The 19,469-nt window shown below is 39.0% G+C and overlaps 1 protein-coding gene across 1 annotated transcript; it reads right to left on the bottom strand.

Annotated features, from left to right (window-relative positions):
• Positions 1-343: 343 nt before the first annotated feature.
• Positions 344-18,990, bottom strand: LOC123376897 (transmembrane protein 182-like). Its single transcript, XM_045029157.1, has 5 exons — positions 18,838-18,990; positions 16,076-16,193; positions 13,148-13,246; positions 8,438-8,575; positions 344-573 (listed from the first exon to the last, which is right to left on the bottom strand). Exons 1-5 carry the CDS (start codon positions 18,988-18,990, stop codon positions 344-346), a joined length of 738 nt encoding a protein of 245 aa, XP_044885092.1.
• Positions 18,991-19,469: the final 479 nt, after the last annotated feature.

Below are 19,469 nucleotides of genomic sequence, written 5' to 3'. Positions count from 1 at the left end.
TTACATTGACTTTGAAGTGAGAATTGAACCGGAGCTGCAAAATTTGGGTCTGAATCTGAACATTTATGTTTTTACAGGTCTACATGTTTGTATCTGGACCTTTGGTCTTTCCCATGATAAGGACGGGAAAGTTACTTGGATATTTTGGCACTGGGGTTTTTTAGAATCAGCTCTATTTTAAATGACTGGGTTTATATTTCCAGTGTTCCTTAGCATCATTTACCAATGACCCCTGATCAAGCACCTAAGCTACAAAAATTGTTTAGTCCCCCAAACAGTTATGTCCTCATTTTCAGGTGGTTTCAAAGATCTTCTCAAAGGGTTTTTCAGCCCCACAGCTTGTTTACTCCACTGCCGGCAGAATGCTTCGGCCAACGAGATAAAAGAGAAGTCCAGAAAGTAAAACCAAGGGAATCCCAGCTGCAGCAAACATAAATGACCATCCATAATACACATTTACAGGGACATCGTCCATGCATTTTTCACTTCTTTCCAGAAGTATGTATTTCTGGAGATCAGCTGCAAACTCCTTCCACATCACAAAGAGAAATATGAGCAGGAAAAATAAGCCTCCTGAAAAGACACAGAGATTGATTATTTTCAAAGTATGATCAGCATATGAAATCATTAATAAAATTAACAAAATATTGTCTATGAATCTGTAGTGGCGATATGTCAGTGTTTGTTTTTAAAGCTGCTTGTCATTCACTGAATAGACAATATGAAAAACTGGCATTTGAGCTTTTCAAACCATTCAGCAAGCTTTGTAAAGAGTTTCTTTTCTTTAAAACAGTGCAGAATTTTATATAAGATTATTTATATTTATAACATCCGATTACATTTTATAATAAATATAAATTCCAAAAAAAATTTTTACACTGAATCAATGGAACATTTACATAAAACCACACTCACCACTCAGTTTTGGTCATTCAAGCCACACTTTCTGGCTTCCTTATATTAGAGTCTAGAGCTGGATATTATTTAGAAAATTACCCCTAGGATAGCACTGTGTGGGGTCTGAGCCTACTCTCACTGGGTGAAATTCGCCTCTGTGCTGTGCGTCTTTACAAGTGACGCTTAATATGATCTTCCCATTTTGGCTCACTCATTGACACTGCAAGGCTCCCATTGATTTCAGTGGGAACAGGATCTAGAGCCATGTTAATTTTGAAAAATGGATAAATTTTGCAATATTTGATCCAAATTTGGAAAAATGTGTAACATTTCCATTTTCATCAGAGGCTTTTTTGCCTGGCAAGCGTGGAAGAAACATGGGCCAAGATGAAAACAAAAAACTTCTTTTTATCTTCTCGAAAAGAATAAATCAGACATTCCAGACAGAACTGGCTTTGCTTTCCACAAGAAATGCAAAAATTTGGGGATATGAATGTGGTGATGGCGAGAATAATTTTGCATAACATTGCTCTGCAGTTACTTCTGTGGCCAGACAGAGAAAACAGAATCCATGATGGATAGACCAAGTGCAGTGGCTGCTGTGAGCTCTGGTGAACTGCCTTTTTTCATCTTGTATGATGTTTTCTTAAGCATTGGAACAAAGTATCAAAAAAACCCACATGACACTGGGCCTAGAAGATAGTATTTCACTAGGAAATACAATATAAGAACGTAGAAAAGTCAAGTAAAGCCCTCTACATAATCTTAGGTAGATTGTTTAATAATAATAATAAATAAATAATTTGCACCACAGCTAGAAATGTCTATGAAGGTAGGAATTCTTGGGGGATGGTACAGTTTTGGGGGAGTATCACCCATATCCTCCAGCAATACCTTGATAAGACTCCTCTACAGCCACGTGCCAGAAATGGACTGAGATCACAGTCAGAGCTGGATATTGGGTTAAGGTAGTATTCAGCTTCAGTGCCACATCAGGAGAAGGTTTTGAAATTATGCTCCTATTTGTTGCCACAAAAATCTTGCAAGGTGTTTTTAAAATACTTTGGCTCAAAATGTCAGATGAGACCTACTGATCTCATTAGCTTTCCACATTCATAAATGGAGAAAACACCACGAGGTCAGCTGTTTCGTGAGATTCCAGCTGCATCTGAAACAGAACTGGAAAATAGTTGCCTACCAGATCTGGATCCAACCCAGAATGGGTTCACATCCAGGTATCCTAATCAGAAACTTCCTTCCCCAAATTCAAAAGATGGAGACTTAAGATTCCAAAATATGGCCCACCTTTATCATGTAGGTGGATTATTTGAAAAAGAGGAGACCCCTTTCCCTGTCACAAAACTCTAGTTTAGCCCATGGCCATGTCATGCTCCAAAATATCATAGAAACATATTATTTATTATGTTACAATTAGTGCAGTGGTCCCCATTAGACAGTCAACATTATCACACAGAGTTTTGTAAAATACCACAGATTTGAAATAACCTACATCACCTCAAATACTGCTGTATTCCAACTGTAGGTAAGGGGTGCCTTTTCAATGGTAAAGCCAATGATAGTTAGCATTACATAAAGAAATGTATTGAGTCAGATTATGCTTCAGTGCTTTCCTGCATCAAAGCCTAACAGAAGGTCTATATGAAGATATATAGGATCCAAAATAATCTTCAGCTAAGTCACACTGTGTTATATACAAAATGTGTGTATGTATGAATGAATGCTAAGTCGTTAGATTTGTCTTACTTATTTTAAAATTGCAGAGCATCTCTCCAGTACCTTAGAATTAGAACCTATGAACATACTGGGGGAGTGCTATATTTTTCTAATGTTTTAGACTTATAAGGAAAAGGCCCTATGCCTGCTGGGACTGGCTGTCAAGGAGTTAAATGCTATCTGTTCTAATACCCATATGTTCATTAGAATTTTGGTAGCACTTTAAATTGAGCGTCGCAAATAAGTAATTTACATGGAATATGACAGTTATATGCTTAAAATACCAATTATCTTGCTATAAGGAAATTGCTGTATGTATAAATTAATAGTCACACTTTCTTCACAAAATACAATATATTGATAAGAATGTAATTAAGTCTTTATTGTTAATGTAATTTAAAATTAAATTAATTGGATAGTAACTGAACCTCAGTAAGCATCCTTCTTAAGATCAATTCATATCTTATTAAAATACAATATCTACCTTAATAGACCTAAATAAAAAATATATCCCTGAGGGGCATGGGACAGTGATATGCTAACATACATAGCTTGTATCTACTCTCTTTATATATATATATATATATATATATATATATATATGTGTGTGTGTGTGTATATATATATATATATATTCTGAATAAAATTTCATACCTTCACTATAAAGATGAAAGAAAATAACTATCATTGGATGATGACTGGATAAACAACATAGGAAAGCAAGAGAGGCCAATGAAGAGGAATGACATCCAACATTCTGGTTCCCAGAGTGCTGAATACGAAAATGTCTCCTTAGTCCTCACTAGAAAAAGCACCAGCTCTTCACACTTCAGGATTTGTTATTAAACAAAGTATTGGAGATGATGGCAGCAGAGTAACAATGGAATCTAAATTAAGAACAATTTCATACTCTTTGAATGTGACAAAAAAAGAGAGTAAAATAAGCAATTTCTCCATCAGAATAATTACAAATGAGGTGGAGAAGAGTCCCTGGGATTTACACAGTCACAGTAATGAGAAGACAAAATGAAGAAGACAAATGGAAAAGGAAAACAGAAGAGGAAGTGCAGAGAACTGAAACTGGAGTTAACAGCCCTGCCTCAGGATGCCATCCGAAGGAACAAAAAGGTCACTGGGACATTGAAATCCTAAGATTTTAACTGCAGAAATCAAAGAGGGATGAATAAAAATTGATCAGACCCTTAGACCCTTAACATTTACGCAAGTGCCTGTAAAACGCTATATGCCACTTGCATAATAAAGACGAAACGAGGAGCCTGGCTATGTACTGTACTGAGCAAAAAAGCCACTTTAGGGGTCAAGTTAAGGATTGGGGCTTGTTTTGCTGCAGTTAGGCTTTTCGTTAATACAGTATTTAGAAGTGTGAGGACAAGATGGCAGAGTGCAGTGGTAAGAGATTACTAAACCAGACAAGCTTCCTGCTTACACATGCAGCAGTGTTGTCTCTGCTGTTGTGTGTTGGGTTCTGGTAAGTATAAGCGACAGGCATGTCAAATGAGACAGTCCATATACTCCTCTTAATAGCTCTGTGGTTTCTGCTGGCTAGAAAATTAGCAGAGTGATCTCTTTCTTTTTCTCCCTCTGCCTCTATTCATTAGGCTGGTATGGAAAAAATTAACTGTGAAACTCAGTCGCAGCGCTGATGAGGTCAATGGCATCTTCTGGGGAGTGGCTAATTGCAAGAAAATTGAACTTGTGGCATTAAATCTTTCTCCTTCATACCCTGATGACACCAGCTAGGGGCTAACTGCAAGACAACTAACCCCTGACTCTGTGTCTTCCCACTCTAAAGGATAGTAGCACTTTGTGAGTAAATTGAAGTCTAACTCTGTCTCTTTCTTTTTCTTGTTTTATATGCTTGTGACACCTTTATAGCAGCTAATTGTAGGGACAGATGAAAGAATTCAATCTCTAACTCTTATTCCTTGGAAGCTAAAGAGTTTTCATACAATCTGTTAGTTATAGGAAAACTGAACTTTAACTATCAGTGTCTCATTCACCTTCTAGACTACTAGTTTCTTACAGAACCATATGGTAAGAAAATGGATTGCTGACTTTCACCTGTCTTACACAATATATGCATTATATAAAAAATACCTGGTAATTGCTGAATGTGGAGCTCTCGTTTTGGAAAAAAGAAATTAGAATATAAAATACAAAGAATTCCAGCCATAAGATTGGCCTAGAGTTCGTCTTTAATTTTGCAATAAGCTAGTATTACAGAACAGATTAATACAAATACATACGCACACAAAACCTCAGACATTCTGCTCACAGTAGAATTACCTTATAACATTGGAATGATTCCTCTTAATTGCAGAGTGATTATTAGAAATGTTCCACTTTTAAAATAGTCAGGTCGTTTGTGTAAAAATGTAACAGGCTGGAATCACACAACAATAGTTGGAACCCTGCATAATAACATTCTTATCTGAATGGCTGAGCAAAAAATATAGATGTATTGGATTATTGTGTATTTGTGTGTTCTGTTATGGGGGAGCTGGTACCAACCCCTATATTTAGGTTGCCTAACACTTTCCATTATCTAGTATTCTTGACTTTTTCTTTGAGAAGGTCTCACGGCTCTATTGCTTGCAGCAGGTCTTTGCTATTCCCCCAACAATCCCTTCCCTGCCTCTCCTCAACTCAGCACATGGGCAACAGGTCACGTGTTCTCTTAACCCTACCATTTTAGAACCTGATCCAAAGCCCACTAGAGTCAATGGAAAGCCTCCCATTGACTTCAGTGGCTTTGGATCAGACCCATACGTTCTTACCATTAAACTTGCTTGCTAAATTATCCATGGGAACTGAAACAGAAGGGGGCACAAATGAATTTATTTCAAAATACAAACAATGTTTTCACAAAATATTTTGCAGTATTCACCCAGCCCTGGTGGTGACACAGTAATTATAATTAATTACATCATTGTCTGACTACTGAAACAAGTGAAAACTAGCCATTTTTTAGTGTCTTTCTTCCCATAGGATGCCTTTAAACTATTGACAGCATGTCAGATTCTAGAAAGAAAGATCAGCAAAGAGTCCTGTGGCACCTTATAGACTAGCAGACATATTGGAGCATGAGCTGCCGTGGGTGAATACCCACTTGGTCAGATGCATGAGAAAGAAAGATGATATCCTGGTTAGCTGCTTGTGTGGCTGAGTCATTTTTGGAAGCAGGTTGGCAAGGTCAACTGTTAAACTGGGGGGGGGCGAAACCTACAAATGAAACTAACAATAAATGTCAAGCAGTTTCCGGTTCTATCTACTGAGTTATCTTTCAGAATAAATCAAGCAAAATGAGCTGGTTCTTCTGAAAGCGCTCTCAAGAATACCACCCACAGAGCACAAGATTTGTTATGGTAGCTGGCAGGCTATCAGACTCATCCTCTGAAAGTACAGTGACTAATGAGAGCCATTTCTTGGAAAGCAAACCCAAGGAATCCAATGGGATGATAAAAACTTCACTGTGAAACACTGAATTTCTCCTGCAGGGTAGGGACACACAGTCTGCTGGTGCCAATGGAATAATTTAGAGATGGGGCTTCATCTTCAGTGCCAGTACTGCCCTCAAGGAAAACAGCCAAGCCATCCTTTAGGTTCTCTTTCCTACAGTGTGTGTTTTAAAGTATAGCTTTCAGTTCTATAGGTGATACTGATGGTATAGATTGCATTTTTAATTACCGGTAGTTGTTAGGGGTATCTAGAGTGTGAGACAGTCACCCCTTATGGTCCTGTCAATCTAAATAAATAATAAATGCACATGGTAAAATGTCTGCTTTCCAAGAGAAATTTAGGAATATCTGATTTTTTTTTAAAGTGCTTTGCAGCATATTTACACCTATGTTAGATTAGGAGTCTTCTAGGAAAGAATCTCACATTGCTTTACAAGCATTAACTAAGCCTCCTAACATACCTCTGAGGTAGGGAAGTCTTATCAGAGTAAACTGAAGCACACAGAGGTTAAGGATTAAATAATGACTTTCCTTAGGACACAGTGAATCAGTGGCAGAGGCAGGAGTAGAACTGAGGAGTCCTGATTTCTAATCTCAAAATCTAATCACTAGACTACACTCCTCTCTATAAATTACAAATGTTTTCACACTTCTGAGAAGATAGAGCATTTTGTGAAGAAGGTTAATTAAAATTGAGCTTCAGGCCACTAGCAGAAGGCAATGGCAGCTTCCTCTTGTACCATCAGACCAAATCCTGCCATCCAAACGATACAGAGTCAAAAACTGAGATATTTTCAGAACAGATTATATTTTATGGAAACAAAGAAAATAACTACTAAGCAATGCATTCAAAATATTTTAGAGACTTAGTTTCAATACGAATCCAGACTTTTGGATGTTTATCAAAAATCATCTGATGAACCTCTTGCTGGAAATGTCACAAGAATGATCACTTTTACAAAGTTGTCCCTTCTTTCGGTTCTCGTTTGCATAAAAAATATAGTGATAAATCGCTTAACAAGAAATCTGCTTACCTAGGACAGCTCCCAAGGAACTGAGTTAGTCTAATAATAGGTAATAATAACGACTGCTGCTTAAATCAAGACTGCGGTAGCACAAATTTTATTGAATAGAAATATCTTTGGCTAAAGCCAAGAGGTTATGTGGTGCACAATCAGGTTTTTTAAGAACTGTGAAATTCTTTGTCCTGGTTTTTAATGAAAAAGTTGTCAACTAAAGATTAAAATAAAATACCAACAGTGAAATGTAGTGAGTTGGTTTTATTCTTCTTTTTTAAGTACAGAATTTTACTTCCTTTAAAATCTTTTCAACTTTTTTTGAAATAGTGGCCTATTTCACAGAGTATTTCCCAAAGACTTCAAATGGTTACTTGCATGCTTCAAATTATGTATGTGCTTAACTGTTTTAATGAATTAGGGTCTTAAAAAAATTAAGACAATTCCATTGGTTTTCCCTGATCCCACAAAGAGTGTCATATATATAAAGAAAAGTTAACCAAACTTTTGTCTGGTTACAAGGTTTATGATATTTGGTCAAAGGTTTAAAACAATGATTTATTTTAGTTAAACAAATTCACCACTCCCAAGAAATCCCCCCAAAATAATCCCACCAATCCCAAAAAGAGAAAGAGAAAAAATGTCTTGTAATTCTAGGTGCTAATAACACTACAATGGAGTGATTAATAAGGTTACAGTGAAGGGTGAATAAATGAATGTTTCTAGTTCATTTTCCTGACTTGATGCTGCTTTATATGATTTTCAGATTTTATTTGAATGTGTCCCTCAAGTTTTATTTCACAGTAGATTTTTATTAATAGTGTATAAATGTTTATTTCTGTCCACTGTTGAGGGCAATATACAACAGTGGTCCAAATTAGGAGATTGCATTGCAGGACTGGGGCCTAGCTAATTACTGTCCAAAAATACAATGGCCATAGATTCCATCTAAGCTCAGAGGTCTTTCCCAGTGGATTGCATAACAAAATCGGAGCCTTACACAAGAAGAAAAAAAATGCATTTCTGAAAAGTAAAGTCTTTTATGGCAAAGCAATATCTTTCTAAAACTTCATTGAACAAAATTCATTTTTTAGAGTGGAGGGGAAATACAGTTTCTCCAAAGTCAGTGCTTGAATTTTCATACATAATTTACCAGAGCTCATATCTTTCTACTGTCATTCCTCTTTATTAGAGTTCCTACCCTTTTCATACACACACACACACACACACACACACATCACACACAAAGAGAAACTTGGTTTCAGCATTCCAGACGCTAGTATATCCAATTACCATGACTTGGCAGCTTACCAGATGTGATGAGGAATCCACCTCCTACTTTATAGAATCTAGCATTGAAAAAGGGCACACCACACACCAACAGGAATCCTCCCGCCAGACTGGCAGTGACAGCTAGTACGATGAATGCAGTCCAGAAACCCCTGTACACTGTACAATGGGAAAGAATAAAGTTATAGGAAAGGAAAGGAAACCCACATAATCAGATCAGTTTTCAGAGGTCTGTGTGAAACTGATGCATATAAGTCCAGTTTCAGCAACCATAAAAATAATAACCTTGCTGTAATGAATATCAGGATTATGAACATTTTTTAAACATTTTATTAGACTTATTGAGTTGTTCTTGTTGAGAAGAGTTGTATCAGGCATGTTACTATCTCCCTAGTGTCCTCAGATATACAGCGTATGGCCAGCACTTGTAAAGGTTTAGCTTATTTGTCATGTACTTCATACCATAAATAATGGGCCTAGGATGAATAGCAGAACTCCAATGGGTGTGTCAGGAAGGCCTGGCACAAAAGGGTTTTGATTGCCAGGGTAAAATATGGCACAAGCTTTTTGGGAGAGCAACAAGCTTGGGGTACGAAAGAAAGAAATGGAAACTAAACTCAAAGACATAGAATCATCTCCTCTTTTCTCCCCCCATCCCCTCCCTTTACATAGCAATAGTAAAAGATGCCAAGTTCATGATCCTGGAGAACTGAGCCATATTTACCCACAGAGCAGGTGAAACACAGAAAGCAGCAGTGCAAACTTTTCAGTGCTCTAATTTGCCTTCCCTCCTGAGCCAGAAGGATCACAACTAGTGGAGGGGATTCAGATTCTTTGACCCATTGAGTCTTGAATTTCTGCTATAACTTCAAGCAACAGTGCTAGTTAGTGCCAACCGTAGTGTTTTTGTGTAGTGGGCATTTTCCCACTAAGAACAGGCCTGATCACCAACTTATTTCACCGAACACCATCTGATGGGAATAACTTCCAGTGAATACCACAATCCCAGGCTAGATTCAAACAGGTGAAAAGGCTCCATAGCCCACCACCAGTCTCTTCAGCCATCCACCCCCCTCATGCTATCATCTTCCACTTTGTGCACTGTGTCTATGGAGCAGCAATTATGACCATTTGACTTAAGCAGGAGAAAATGGGCAATTCTGTCACGATTCACGCATGAAAGAAAAATGATTTACAGCAGACACATTTTACTCATTTTAAACCAGTCTGACAAGGAATCCATTTAGTAAAAGAATCTTGAACCTTTAAAGAAATCCCATGATTCACGTATATACCTTAACAACACATCACCCTAAATTCTGCCCTGAGTTACATCCTATTCACTATGATATGGCCCATAGTCAATCATTCTTTCCTTGGGCATCCTCCCCTCTATGGTATTTTACATATAAACACTTTCTTACTTGAAAGAAGGAAATCAATACTGTACTCTTAACTAGCATTTTCTGTCTGCAGTTCTCAAATATTTTAGAGTGAATTAAGTTAGCTTCCCAACACCCTTTGTGTACATAAGCATTATTACATCCTGATGTTATAGGTGAGGAGTAGCATTGTAAACCTGGATGTGAGTGGTTATATAATTAAGACTAACTCTACAGACAGGGACACACTAAGGACTGAATGCAAGAACTACACAGTTCTGGCTAACAATCTAAGCAGAGAACATCCCCATACCGCCACTCTAGTGTTATCGCTATGTCTCCTACAGAACAACATGATATAACAGGCCCTGGGGTGAGTAACACGTTCCTTTCAGATAGACTAAGGGACAGAGTTACAGGGGAAGATATTTCTTTGTATAAATTTTTGCTCACACATGGCACTTTAAGTAATCTAACAGCCTTTCAGAAGTCAGTCTCAGAAAAGATTCGTAAGAGGCAGCTGAAGGGTTTGTTTCATAGCGAGGACTGACAGACAGGAACAGATGGCTTGAGGGCCCTTTATTTAGCTCAGAAAAGTTAAGTCTGTTTATTAGTAAAATCATTCAGAAACTGGTAACCCTGACTGTCTCTTGTAAGAAAATTAAGAAAAAAAAACCCACTACTGCTTAACTAACTCTCGATGGTGTTTTTATACAGTCTACAATGGAGCCTGAAATGTGCTACTCACTTTACTGACAACAAACACATCATATCCATTTTATACTGCCGTGTGCTCCCTGGGGCAGAAATCATACACAGCACAGAAAAAAACCAGACAAATGTTTTTAATGAATTCCCCATAAAAAAACGCTATTGCTAAAGGCTAAGGAAAAGGTCAAGATGTTTGTTTGTACAGTACACCTGCCCCAGGTCCCAGGAGGTAAAGCAGAGGGATGTGTACTATTTAAAGAAATCAATTAATTTAAAAAAAGACTAGTGGATTAATTCTGTCCTCTGCCACCAATTAAATTCAAATTCCAAACAGCAGCTAATTCATTGCCGAAATCCAAAAATATATGAGGATGGAAATCCACAGAAAACACTGGGGGGGAATCAATTTGAATGTGTTGGTTTAACTGATTTTCTCTATTTTAGTAACTGACTCATTTTGCTTTGCCATTGTAGGTCTTTTAAGAATAGTTTTTAGTGCTTTTTCTTTTAACAAAACCAACCCAACAACACGACAGTTCATTCAGTGTTCAGTCAGACATTGTGGGAATCACTCAGCGCTAGACTGGCACACACCAGTATTCAGCCATGCAGGGGAATACGGGTAAATATAACGCTCATTACTCCTTGCTCAGATCAGAAATCCAGTTGCACTGGGGAGAGCAGGAGCTACTTGCCCAATGTGCCTCCCTGGGAGGAAGAGGGCAAGGAGGGCTTGGAGAGCAGTGAGAAGCATGAATACTTTGGTCCCACCACACTTACTTGCTGGCTGGAGTAAGCTGATGAACAAAGCAGGGGAAGGGAGCGTCACAGTTCAGGGCAACTGCACCTATATTCCCCCTCCACAGTCCAGCAAGGGTACCCACTGTTAGGCTTCCAGCTCCCCCCAGCTCTCAGCTCTCTAGGGCAGAGCCCCATGTCTCTCTCTCTTCTGACTGGGGGTTTTCCAGGCTGCACAGTTCCCTGCCTACACTGTGATACTCCCAACAAGTCAGACTGCGTAACCAATCCAGCTTCTGTGCGTTGCTCTCTCTCTTCAGAGCCTATGAACAGCCTAATTTCCCACACAGCTCTTTCTAAGCAAACACATGTGGTTACCACACAGCTCTTTCTAAGCAAACACATTTATTCTTAAGGTAAAAGCATTACAGCGAAAACATGTTAAAAACAATAAGAATGAACCTTACACTCCTGCCAATCAGCTTAACAAGAGATCACCCCCCATCTCCACAAGGGCTCTGGTAGGAGTCAGTCCTTCAAACCCCACAAACGGGTTTTCTGTGGTTACAAATTCATAGCAGCCTTAGCTCAGAACAAGCACACTTATACATAGGTTAATCTTGCCTTTATATAGCTTGGACTTGGATCTTCATGAACAGGTAAGATGGAGCTTCCAAAAGCTACTTTTTTGCATAACTGGAGGCGGGGAATTTGCATTCACCTCCCCCTTGAGATTCCCCAGGGAAACCATTAGATCCTTTGTCCAACAGTCCTTTCTTGACTGGCCCATTGTTTAGTATAGTCCTTTGAAGTTCATAACACTTCCCAGGGCTCACACCCTACGTCTCTCCTAGACAGTTAGATATAATCCTGTCCTCACAATAACAAATAACCTTTGCATTTAATATGATGGATTCTAGATATACCTAAACTTAATTCAACATGATTTTTCAAGAATATTGCAGGAACTTGCCCCATCTGCCATAAGGGGGGGGGGGAAACTGCTCTGCATAAAGAGATGAAATAATTTTCCCTGGGGATGGGCAGCAAGTGGGGAACAGGTTCTGTCACAATTCAGTTCCCAGGTCTGCTCCTGTGATAGTGCAGATGCCGCTGCCCCTCACTCAGGGTGGATCATAAAGTCATGATCTAGCCCTAAGTCTATATTCAGAGCCTTCATTCTAAGGAGACCAGTGTGACCCAGGTCTATAACAGATTCCTGTTGGTGGGCAGTTTGCTTCTGGGGTCTCAACAAAACAACAAATTGCTCTTTTGTTGCCGGCATCATGAGTTTCTAATAAAGCACAACAGACAGTTTCCAGTGACCTTCCAAGTGTGAGTTCCTAGTGTGCTTTCTACCGTGGTGTGTTAGTTTATCCCTGGTAGAGCTGAGGGATTAATAGCAAGGGAGGTAAGCTCCTATGGAAAACACCCTTCACAAAGGAGCGCTAGATCATGATGTTGTCATGTAGTCCAAGTAAGGCTGTTGCATTAGTGGGTGTGGATCCAGGACGCCACAGTTGTACTGGAGAGAAGTAATTTACTAGATCCATTAGAAGGGTGTAGGATAGCTGTGCTGGCTGGCATGCATTGAGGGGCTGGAGTCCTGGCTCCATTTACTCCCTGCATACCCTCCATATGATTGCTCTCAGAGGGAAGCATCTGGAGCACAGCCCCCTTTGCTTCCTTAAATTGTGGGGCTGCAGCTGTGGCCAGGACTTATATAGCCTCTGAAAAGGGGAGTGTGCCCCTCCCTTTCTCTTGTGCCCCCATGCAAGTTTGTAATGGTAGAAAACAAGGTCAAGGCCACTGAGGTAATTACAGTACAGATTCCCACATCTGAGCACTCTATTGGATCCCTGGGAAAAGAAGAGGTGAACACAGCTGGTTAAGTACCAACCTGCGGTTGCATCATGGGAAGGATGCAGGAAAGGTCCCAGAGCAATGGGCATAGGAAACAGGTAGCCATGCATGCAATACTTGGGGTGTGCTTGGCTAGCTGAAAAAGAAATGGAGAATAAATAGCATTTCACTTTTATTATATGCAAAATGACAACCTTTATACTCAGATAAAATGTCCCATCCTGCAAAACCTGCCAGAAGCTCATTGGCATTAAAGGGGATACGAGTAAAGTATAAGCTGAACATGTTCTAAATGCAGAGATAGATAGGATGCAATAGGATTTGAGAACATTACACAGCCAGTTTTAATTCCCTCAAAAATTAACTTGAGCCAGACAAAATCATAGGAATATGGATTTATTCAAATTAGAATAATTCTCCCCATGCCTAGGTTTTTTTTCCATTCTGTCTAGAAGTGATTAAAATATTTGGATACTAGAGCTACCTACCATATAGCATCTCCAGTTTGTGGGAAAGGAAAGCACAATTACAATGGAAGTGTCCCATCAATATTAATACCACTGAGGCTTATCGTGATTAATGGTGATAGAATTAATGTTAAATGAGTTAATTAATGATTGGCCACTTATGTTCCCCAGCTCAGAGGAACAGTTATAATAGGTGGACATTAGTTCATACTAAATTAATTATGAAATACTTATTGAATTAATTATTACATCCACAAAAGCAGCAAACTAATTTGCCATGATCAATCCTATTACAATAAATACCCAAAGAAATAATACAGATTTGCCAGTTCTCTAATAATAGTGTTATTAAAAGGATTCCAACTGGTGATTTATTTCATCATTTTACTTCACGTAACATTATATTATATCATGGATTCCCATGTAATGCAATTGGGTAGTAAATCTTCTCAGGACATTTTTTTGACAGAAACACTTTCCGTAAGAAAACTTTCAACCAACTCTAGCAAATACTAATTTTATAATGGAGACAACCATATCCTAAAATATACAGTAGTTTGCAAAGAGCAGGGATCACCTGAAATGTTGATCATCATGTAGTAAATTAACTGTCGGTTCCTGACAGAGCTGCACTGTTAACTTTATGATCATATGGGAAATTTGCTATGACTTGATCACATTTTGTGGTGACCTCTCTACATGTAGTTTAGAGAGGGACTTAACCACTTTAGGAAACATCAGGCACAGATGAACATTGAATAACTCAACTATCTGAGAGTTGGTTGTCTGTTTTGTTGACTCTTCTCAGCCTTTGAATGCCCAAAAGTTTCATTTTCTCTGATGTTATTTCATAAAGTTCCATACCCCACCCTAATGCAGTACTCCTGAAAGTGATACTGCTGACTCAGAAACAGTGATAGCCAGATCTTGGTGACATTCAGTGCTTAATTTGTAAAGAAAGAGGTTCCAGGACTGAAAATTGCTTCCAGCACACAGCATGACCTCTCACACACTGTACATGCCAGATCGCACCTTGAACAACTGACAGAAGAGGTGCTAGGGCTGTGCCCGGCAAGAAAAGAGGCCATCCAGGAGTCAAACCCTCATAACTGCTCATCTCAGCCATTTCCTGGGGCTGAGCTCCAGCACAAATTAAGGTCTGGTTACATCACTGCCTGAGGGCTTGCCCTCCCAGGAGAGATGTCACAGAAAATGGTGGCTGTGTGAATGACAGTTAACTGTATGACTGGGAGACCTTTAGAAGCCTAGGTTTATACAGTACTTTAAAGCTTTACAGAGACTGTTTGAGTGAATTATTTTTAGTGTTCATCTAAGGTTTTGGTAGGCTGGGACACTGAAGCCCTCTAATTATCTACAGAGCAGATATAACTGGGGCATCAGCAGTACAAGTACTGCCACACCAGTGAACCCAACCACCTCTAGGAAAGAAAAGATCGCTCAGTCTTCATGTTCCATTCAGTGCTTTGCTTCTCTACTGTCAACAAAGGGTGCTAGTTAGTGAAAACTGTGATGGCAGTTATTTTATACCTGAACACCTGTCTTACTGAGACCACCAAATTCACTTCACATGGACCACCTAACAGCTATCAGATGAGTTGGATTCCAGCTGGCAAATCTGAGGTTTGCAAGATTAGACTTCTCCATTCTGCTTAAAGTTGTTTTCCAACTAATTAGCCTACTTTCAGAACGATGGATTTTGCTATATTCTGTGTTTACTCATAGTGGGTGCGCTGATTCTCATAATTTCCATGAAAAAAGGGGAAAAGGCTATGCTGTAAAATAAGTGTCCTGGTTGCATTTACACACAGATTTATATGGGTCTGATCCTACCTGGTGCTTAGCATCTCCTGCATTGGCTGGAGTGTCCCACAAATTGTAGTCAATGAGAACTGAGGGCACTGGACACCTCATAGGATGAAGACATTAATAGGACAGTAAAAATAAAAGGGCAGAAAGCCACAGGTTTCTAGTCTAGCAAGCCCCTCTGGTGACTACATGAATAGGGGTATGAGCAATAGGGGTATGAGTGGGAGCTCTGTCCCTGTTGGAGAAGATTTTATTTAAAAAGGGAGAAAATGGGTGAGTTGCTATGCTCCTAGAAGACTGTAAAAGACCATCTGAGTCCAAAAATTTCAGAGTTAAATGGAGCACAGAAAAAGTGTCCTGATCAGGGGGAATTTGGGGATAGCTTTGGGTTTTGTCCTATTTTTAAATGGCCATGCAGATCCTGTGGAAAATAAAATAAATGTAAAGACAGCTTGCTTCTCAATTGGGAGAGACCTCCCTCACTGACTTGCAGTCCAGACTGTATTTTTATAGCTCAATTATAATCTGGTAGAATTAGAGCTTTATAATAGAAGTGCTGACACAACCCTAATCACAGCAACATGGACACTATAATAAACTATCATTGATGTCAGATCCAGCCCCTTAAAGTATTGCTAAACAAAGCTAGAAAATGTATCAGTAACACTCACTGAACCAGAAGTTCCATATGGTCTCCTCATAATCCTCGCCATAGAACCAGCATCTCCAAAAGAAACCTTCATGGTGAAAAGTGAGGATCTCTTTTCTGACCTCTCTCAAAACCACATCCTGCAAGAGAATAAAGCACAAGCCTATGAAATTGTATTAACTACAAATAACACGGAATTCATCTTGACTATTGGCTTAGTTACTAGGCTGGCAAGTCAGTTTTTGAGGGAGGGAATTAGGGTGACCAGACAGCAAATGTGAAAAATTGGGACGGAGGGTGGAGGGTAATAGGAGCCTATATAAGAAAAAGACCCAAAAATCAGGACTGTCCCTATAAAATCGGGACATCTGGTCACCCTAGAGGGAGTGGTTTGGGATGGAGGGGGTTGCATTGTCAAAATTACAAACACGAGTAACATTTTAGCATGTTGAATTGACTCCATTAATACAGACCTCCTTGGCTATACAGAATGCCATTGACTTCAGGCCTTTATCTGTGGCTTTCCTAACTTTCTGATAAGTGAAACATTTCTTCAGATCATTGAGAAAGAAGGATATTTTTTATCCTGTGCAGATCCCATCTTGCAGTCTTTATGCATCAAAATTACTACCATCTCTAAACCTCTCATTAACTCCTTCTATTGGATGACCCAAAAAGGCCTCGCCCTCTCTCTGGTCAAATCAGTGGGAGCTGTGCTTAGTTTATCTCAGACAGAAGTTACTCTTTGTCTATATCAGTCTCCTCATGAGTTGAGCTATGACTGCTGACACACACTTATCTTGATTAATTTGCATCAATTTCTCATTTATTGTAACTCGCATGAAAGTTCTGCAAAAATGACACACAAGTCATGTCAGGAGGATTGTACTGTCTATGCTGTGAGTTAACTTGTTAGGAAAATAATTACAGCTGTAATTAAAAATGCTTATCTTTATTCAGTACAGTTTGATGGAGCATCAACATTACTGCTATAAAGCTTCATCCTATGGAGGGCAGAACACCTCCTGGAAAATATTGCGTTAAATGGGATTTGAGGCACTCAGCATCTCTCAAGGTTAGCTCCCAGTATTTCAAAGGGGAGAAAGGTAGTTGGGGCCCAGCAGAGAGACATCACAAAAGCTTTCCAAGCCCTGGAGTCCTTACATACCAAATAACAATACATGGGTCCTATTGGGTTGACCAGAGACACACTCCCTTGGCTCATCTGGAAGAGCTGCTTCTTTCAGGATCAGGTATGAGCCTTGACTGCAATGATGTGCAAGAGGGTGACTCTGCTGACTTGTTAAATCTACACTAGTTTTGATGACAGGTTGATAGCTAAGATACAATCAAGACACTCAATGGACATAAGTAGAGCCTGCCAGTTTAAAAAGGGGTAGAGGGTGTGTCTATGGGGGCGAATAGCATGGAGCATAGAGCAGGGAGCAATAATCCAAGTATAAAACCATTGATTAAAATAAAAACAATAACCTCAGAAACAATAGTGAATGCTGCTCTGACAGGCACATTCGGGATCCCTCGGCCAGTTTCCTATGCCAAACAGACAGTGGCCCCAATCACATATCTTGAATGTTTGGGATGTTTATTTTATTTAAGACAGTGCAACACTTCTAGCCCGGAACCTTTTTCACACTAGCGATAACAAAGTAATTTTAAAATATTCTGAAACCTCTCATGTTGATGTTTCATTTCTGAGTGAAACAAAATGGAGCTGGATTTTTATGCCTTCGAAACTTTTGCTCTCTGCCCTCTTCAACTTTATTATGCTGTTTTATACAATGATGGCTTCTGCTGGGATGTCTACTTTCTATATGAAGAGTCATTTGGAAATATGGCTGATGCAGCCAAAAACCTACACTTTATGATGAAACCCTGGAACTGAAGACACTTATTGTTGACACCATAAAGTTTTCCAAAAGTGAATCATTAAACAGAAAAAGCAAACGTAATTGGTTTGTACATTAAAGAAAAGTCTGCATAGCAGAGGGATATTTCTGAAAAATGTTAATACCACTACACACATTGATCAGCACGAAATTTTTTAAGAAGAATTTAAAAAGTCAGAGAGCTGATCCAGCTGTTATTTCATAGCATTTATTGAACAGTTTCACCATAAGCAAATTCAGCTAAAATCAGGGTTTCTAAAGAGCCATATTGGAAGTTAGCAATAAAATATCATTTTATTATACGAAGCTCAGTATAATACAGTTTCTCTTTAGGTGGCTAATGCTAGTATCAGCAAATAAATGTATTACATTTTCACATTTCAACTTTCTGCTCCATAGCTATCAGAATACAGGTGTGTTTCCTGTAATGGATTCCTATGCATATTTTGCTTCAAGTCTTTAACAATTATACACTTTATTGAGATGCAGGTTGTGACTTTATAGGTAAGGCTGAGTTGAGTTTTTATACATCGAATGTGTATACAATAAGCACATATTACCATTGGCTTAAAACAACCAGCACCAACACTTAGAGCATTTGTGTTGGTTTTAAAACATTTCCATAGCAAGTTACACCTCTGCCCCATTATAATGCCACCCGATATAACACGAATTTGGATATAACGCTGTAAAGCAGCACTCCGGGGAGGTAGGGCTGCGCATTCCGGCGGATCAAAGCAAGTTCGATATAACACGGTTTCACCTATAACGCGGTAAGATTTTTTGGCTCCCGAGGACGGCGTTATATTGAGGTAGAGGTGTATTTTAAAAGTGTATTTTTTAATTTGCAGAATATCACAAGATTTATAGTTTTTACCTCTGGGGTGTGAAGAGTTTTATTTTCAGGTTCAAAGATTCCACAGGTCTCTGTTGCCAGGAGCCAATAATCTGTCCCAAAAGCTATGAGAAACAGTAGAACACCAATGCCACCAAGAATTCCTGCTATAAAGGCTGGTATTCCAGCCTTCATGGTGGAACAACAATAGGTAGTAAGCTTGAAATTCAGAAAAGAAGAAAAGTCCTGATGTCCAACCTTTGAAAGGGAGACTGAGAGGAGGGGTATGCAGAGAGGCTGCTATTTTTGGACACAGATTAGCATCCTTTCATGACTGGTTTGAGTTTCATGACTGGTTTGAGTTGCAGTGGCAAAAGGACTAATAAAAGCAAATGAGCTGGCACAACCAAACAGCTGTTGTATTAAAGGAACATTATAACTATCTATAGAGCTAAAGTATGAAGATTCCTAAATAAACATATGGGCGTTCATTTTACAAAAGCAATGCAGAGAGCTTATCATGAAAAACAGTTATTGAACTGGTGTCAAGCAGCTTCTATGGATTGATTACATAAAATTGTCCAAGTAATACCTACTGCGTGAACAGGTTATTTTTATATTTCCTCTGTGTCTGTGTGGCAGAGAGGCTGTGAATTGCATGGTTAAAGCTGAAA

The sequence above is a fragment of the Mauremys mutica genome, chromosome 9 (assembly GCF_020497125.1).
Source record: "Mauremys mutica isolate MM-2020 ecotype Southern chromosome 9, ASM2049712v1, whole genome shotgun sequence".
NCBI lineage: Eukaryota > Metazoa > Chordata > Testudines > Geoemydidae > Mauremys > Mauremys mutica.
The sequence above is the reverse complement of the archived record's forward strand: the minus strand, read 5'-3'. Positions and strand labels throughout refer to the sequence as shown.

Excerpts from the sequence above, each read along its gene's own strand:
- LOC123376897 (XM_045029157.1), bottom strand. The coding sequence starts at position 18,990 with ATGAAGGCTGGAATACCAGCCTTTATAGCAGGAATTCTTGGTGGCATT. Across the intron at positions 16,194-18,837 it reads AAACTCTTCACACCCCAGAG|GATGTGGTTTTGAGAGAGGT; the intron begins GTAAAAACTATA and ends ATTCTCTTGCAG. Across the intron at positions 574-8,437 it reads TGGATTCCTCATCACATCTG|GAGGCTTATTTTTCCTGCTC; the intron begins GTAAGCTGCCAA and ends GTGTCTTTTCAG.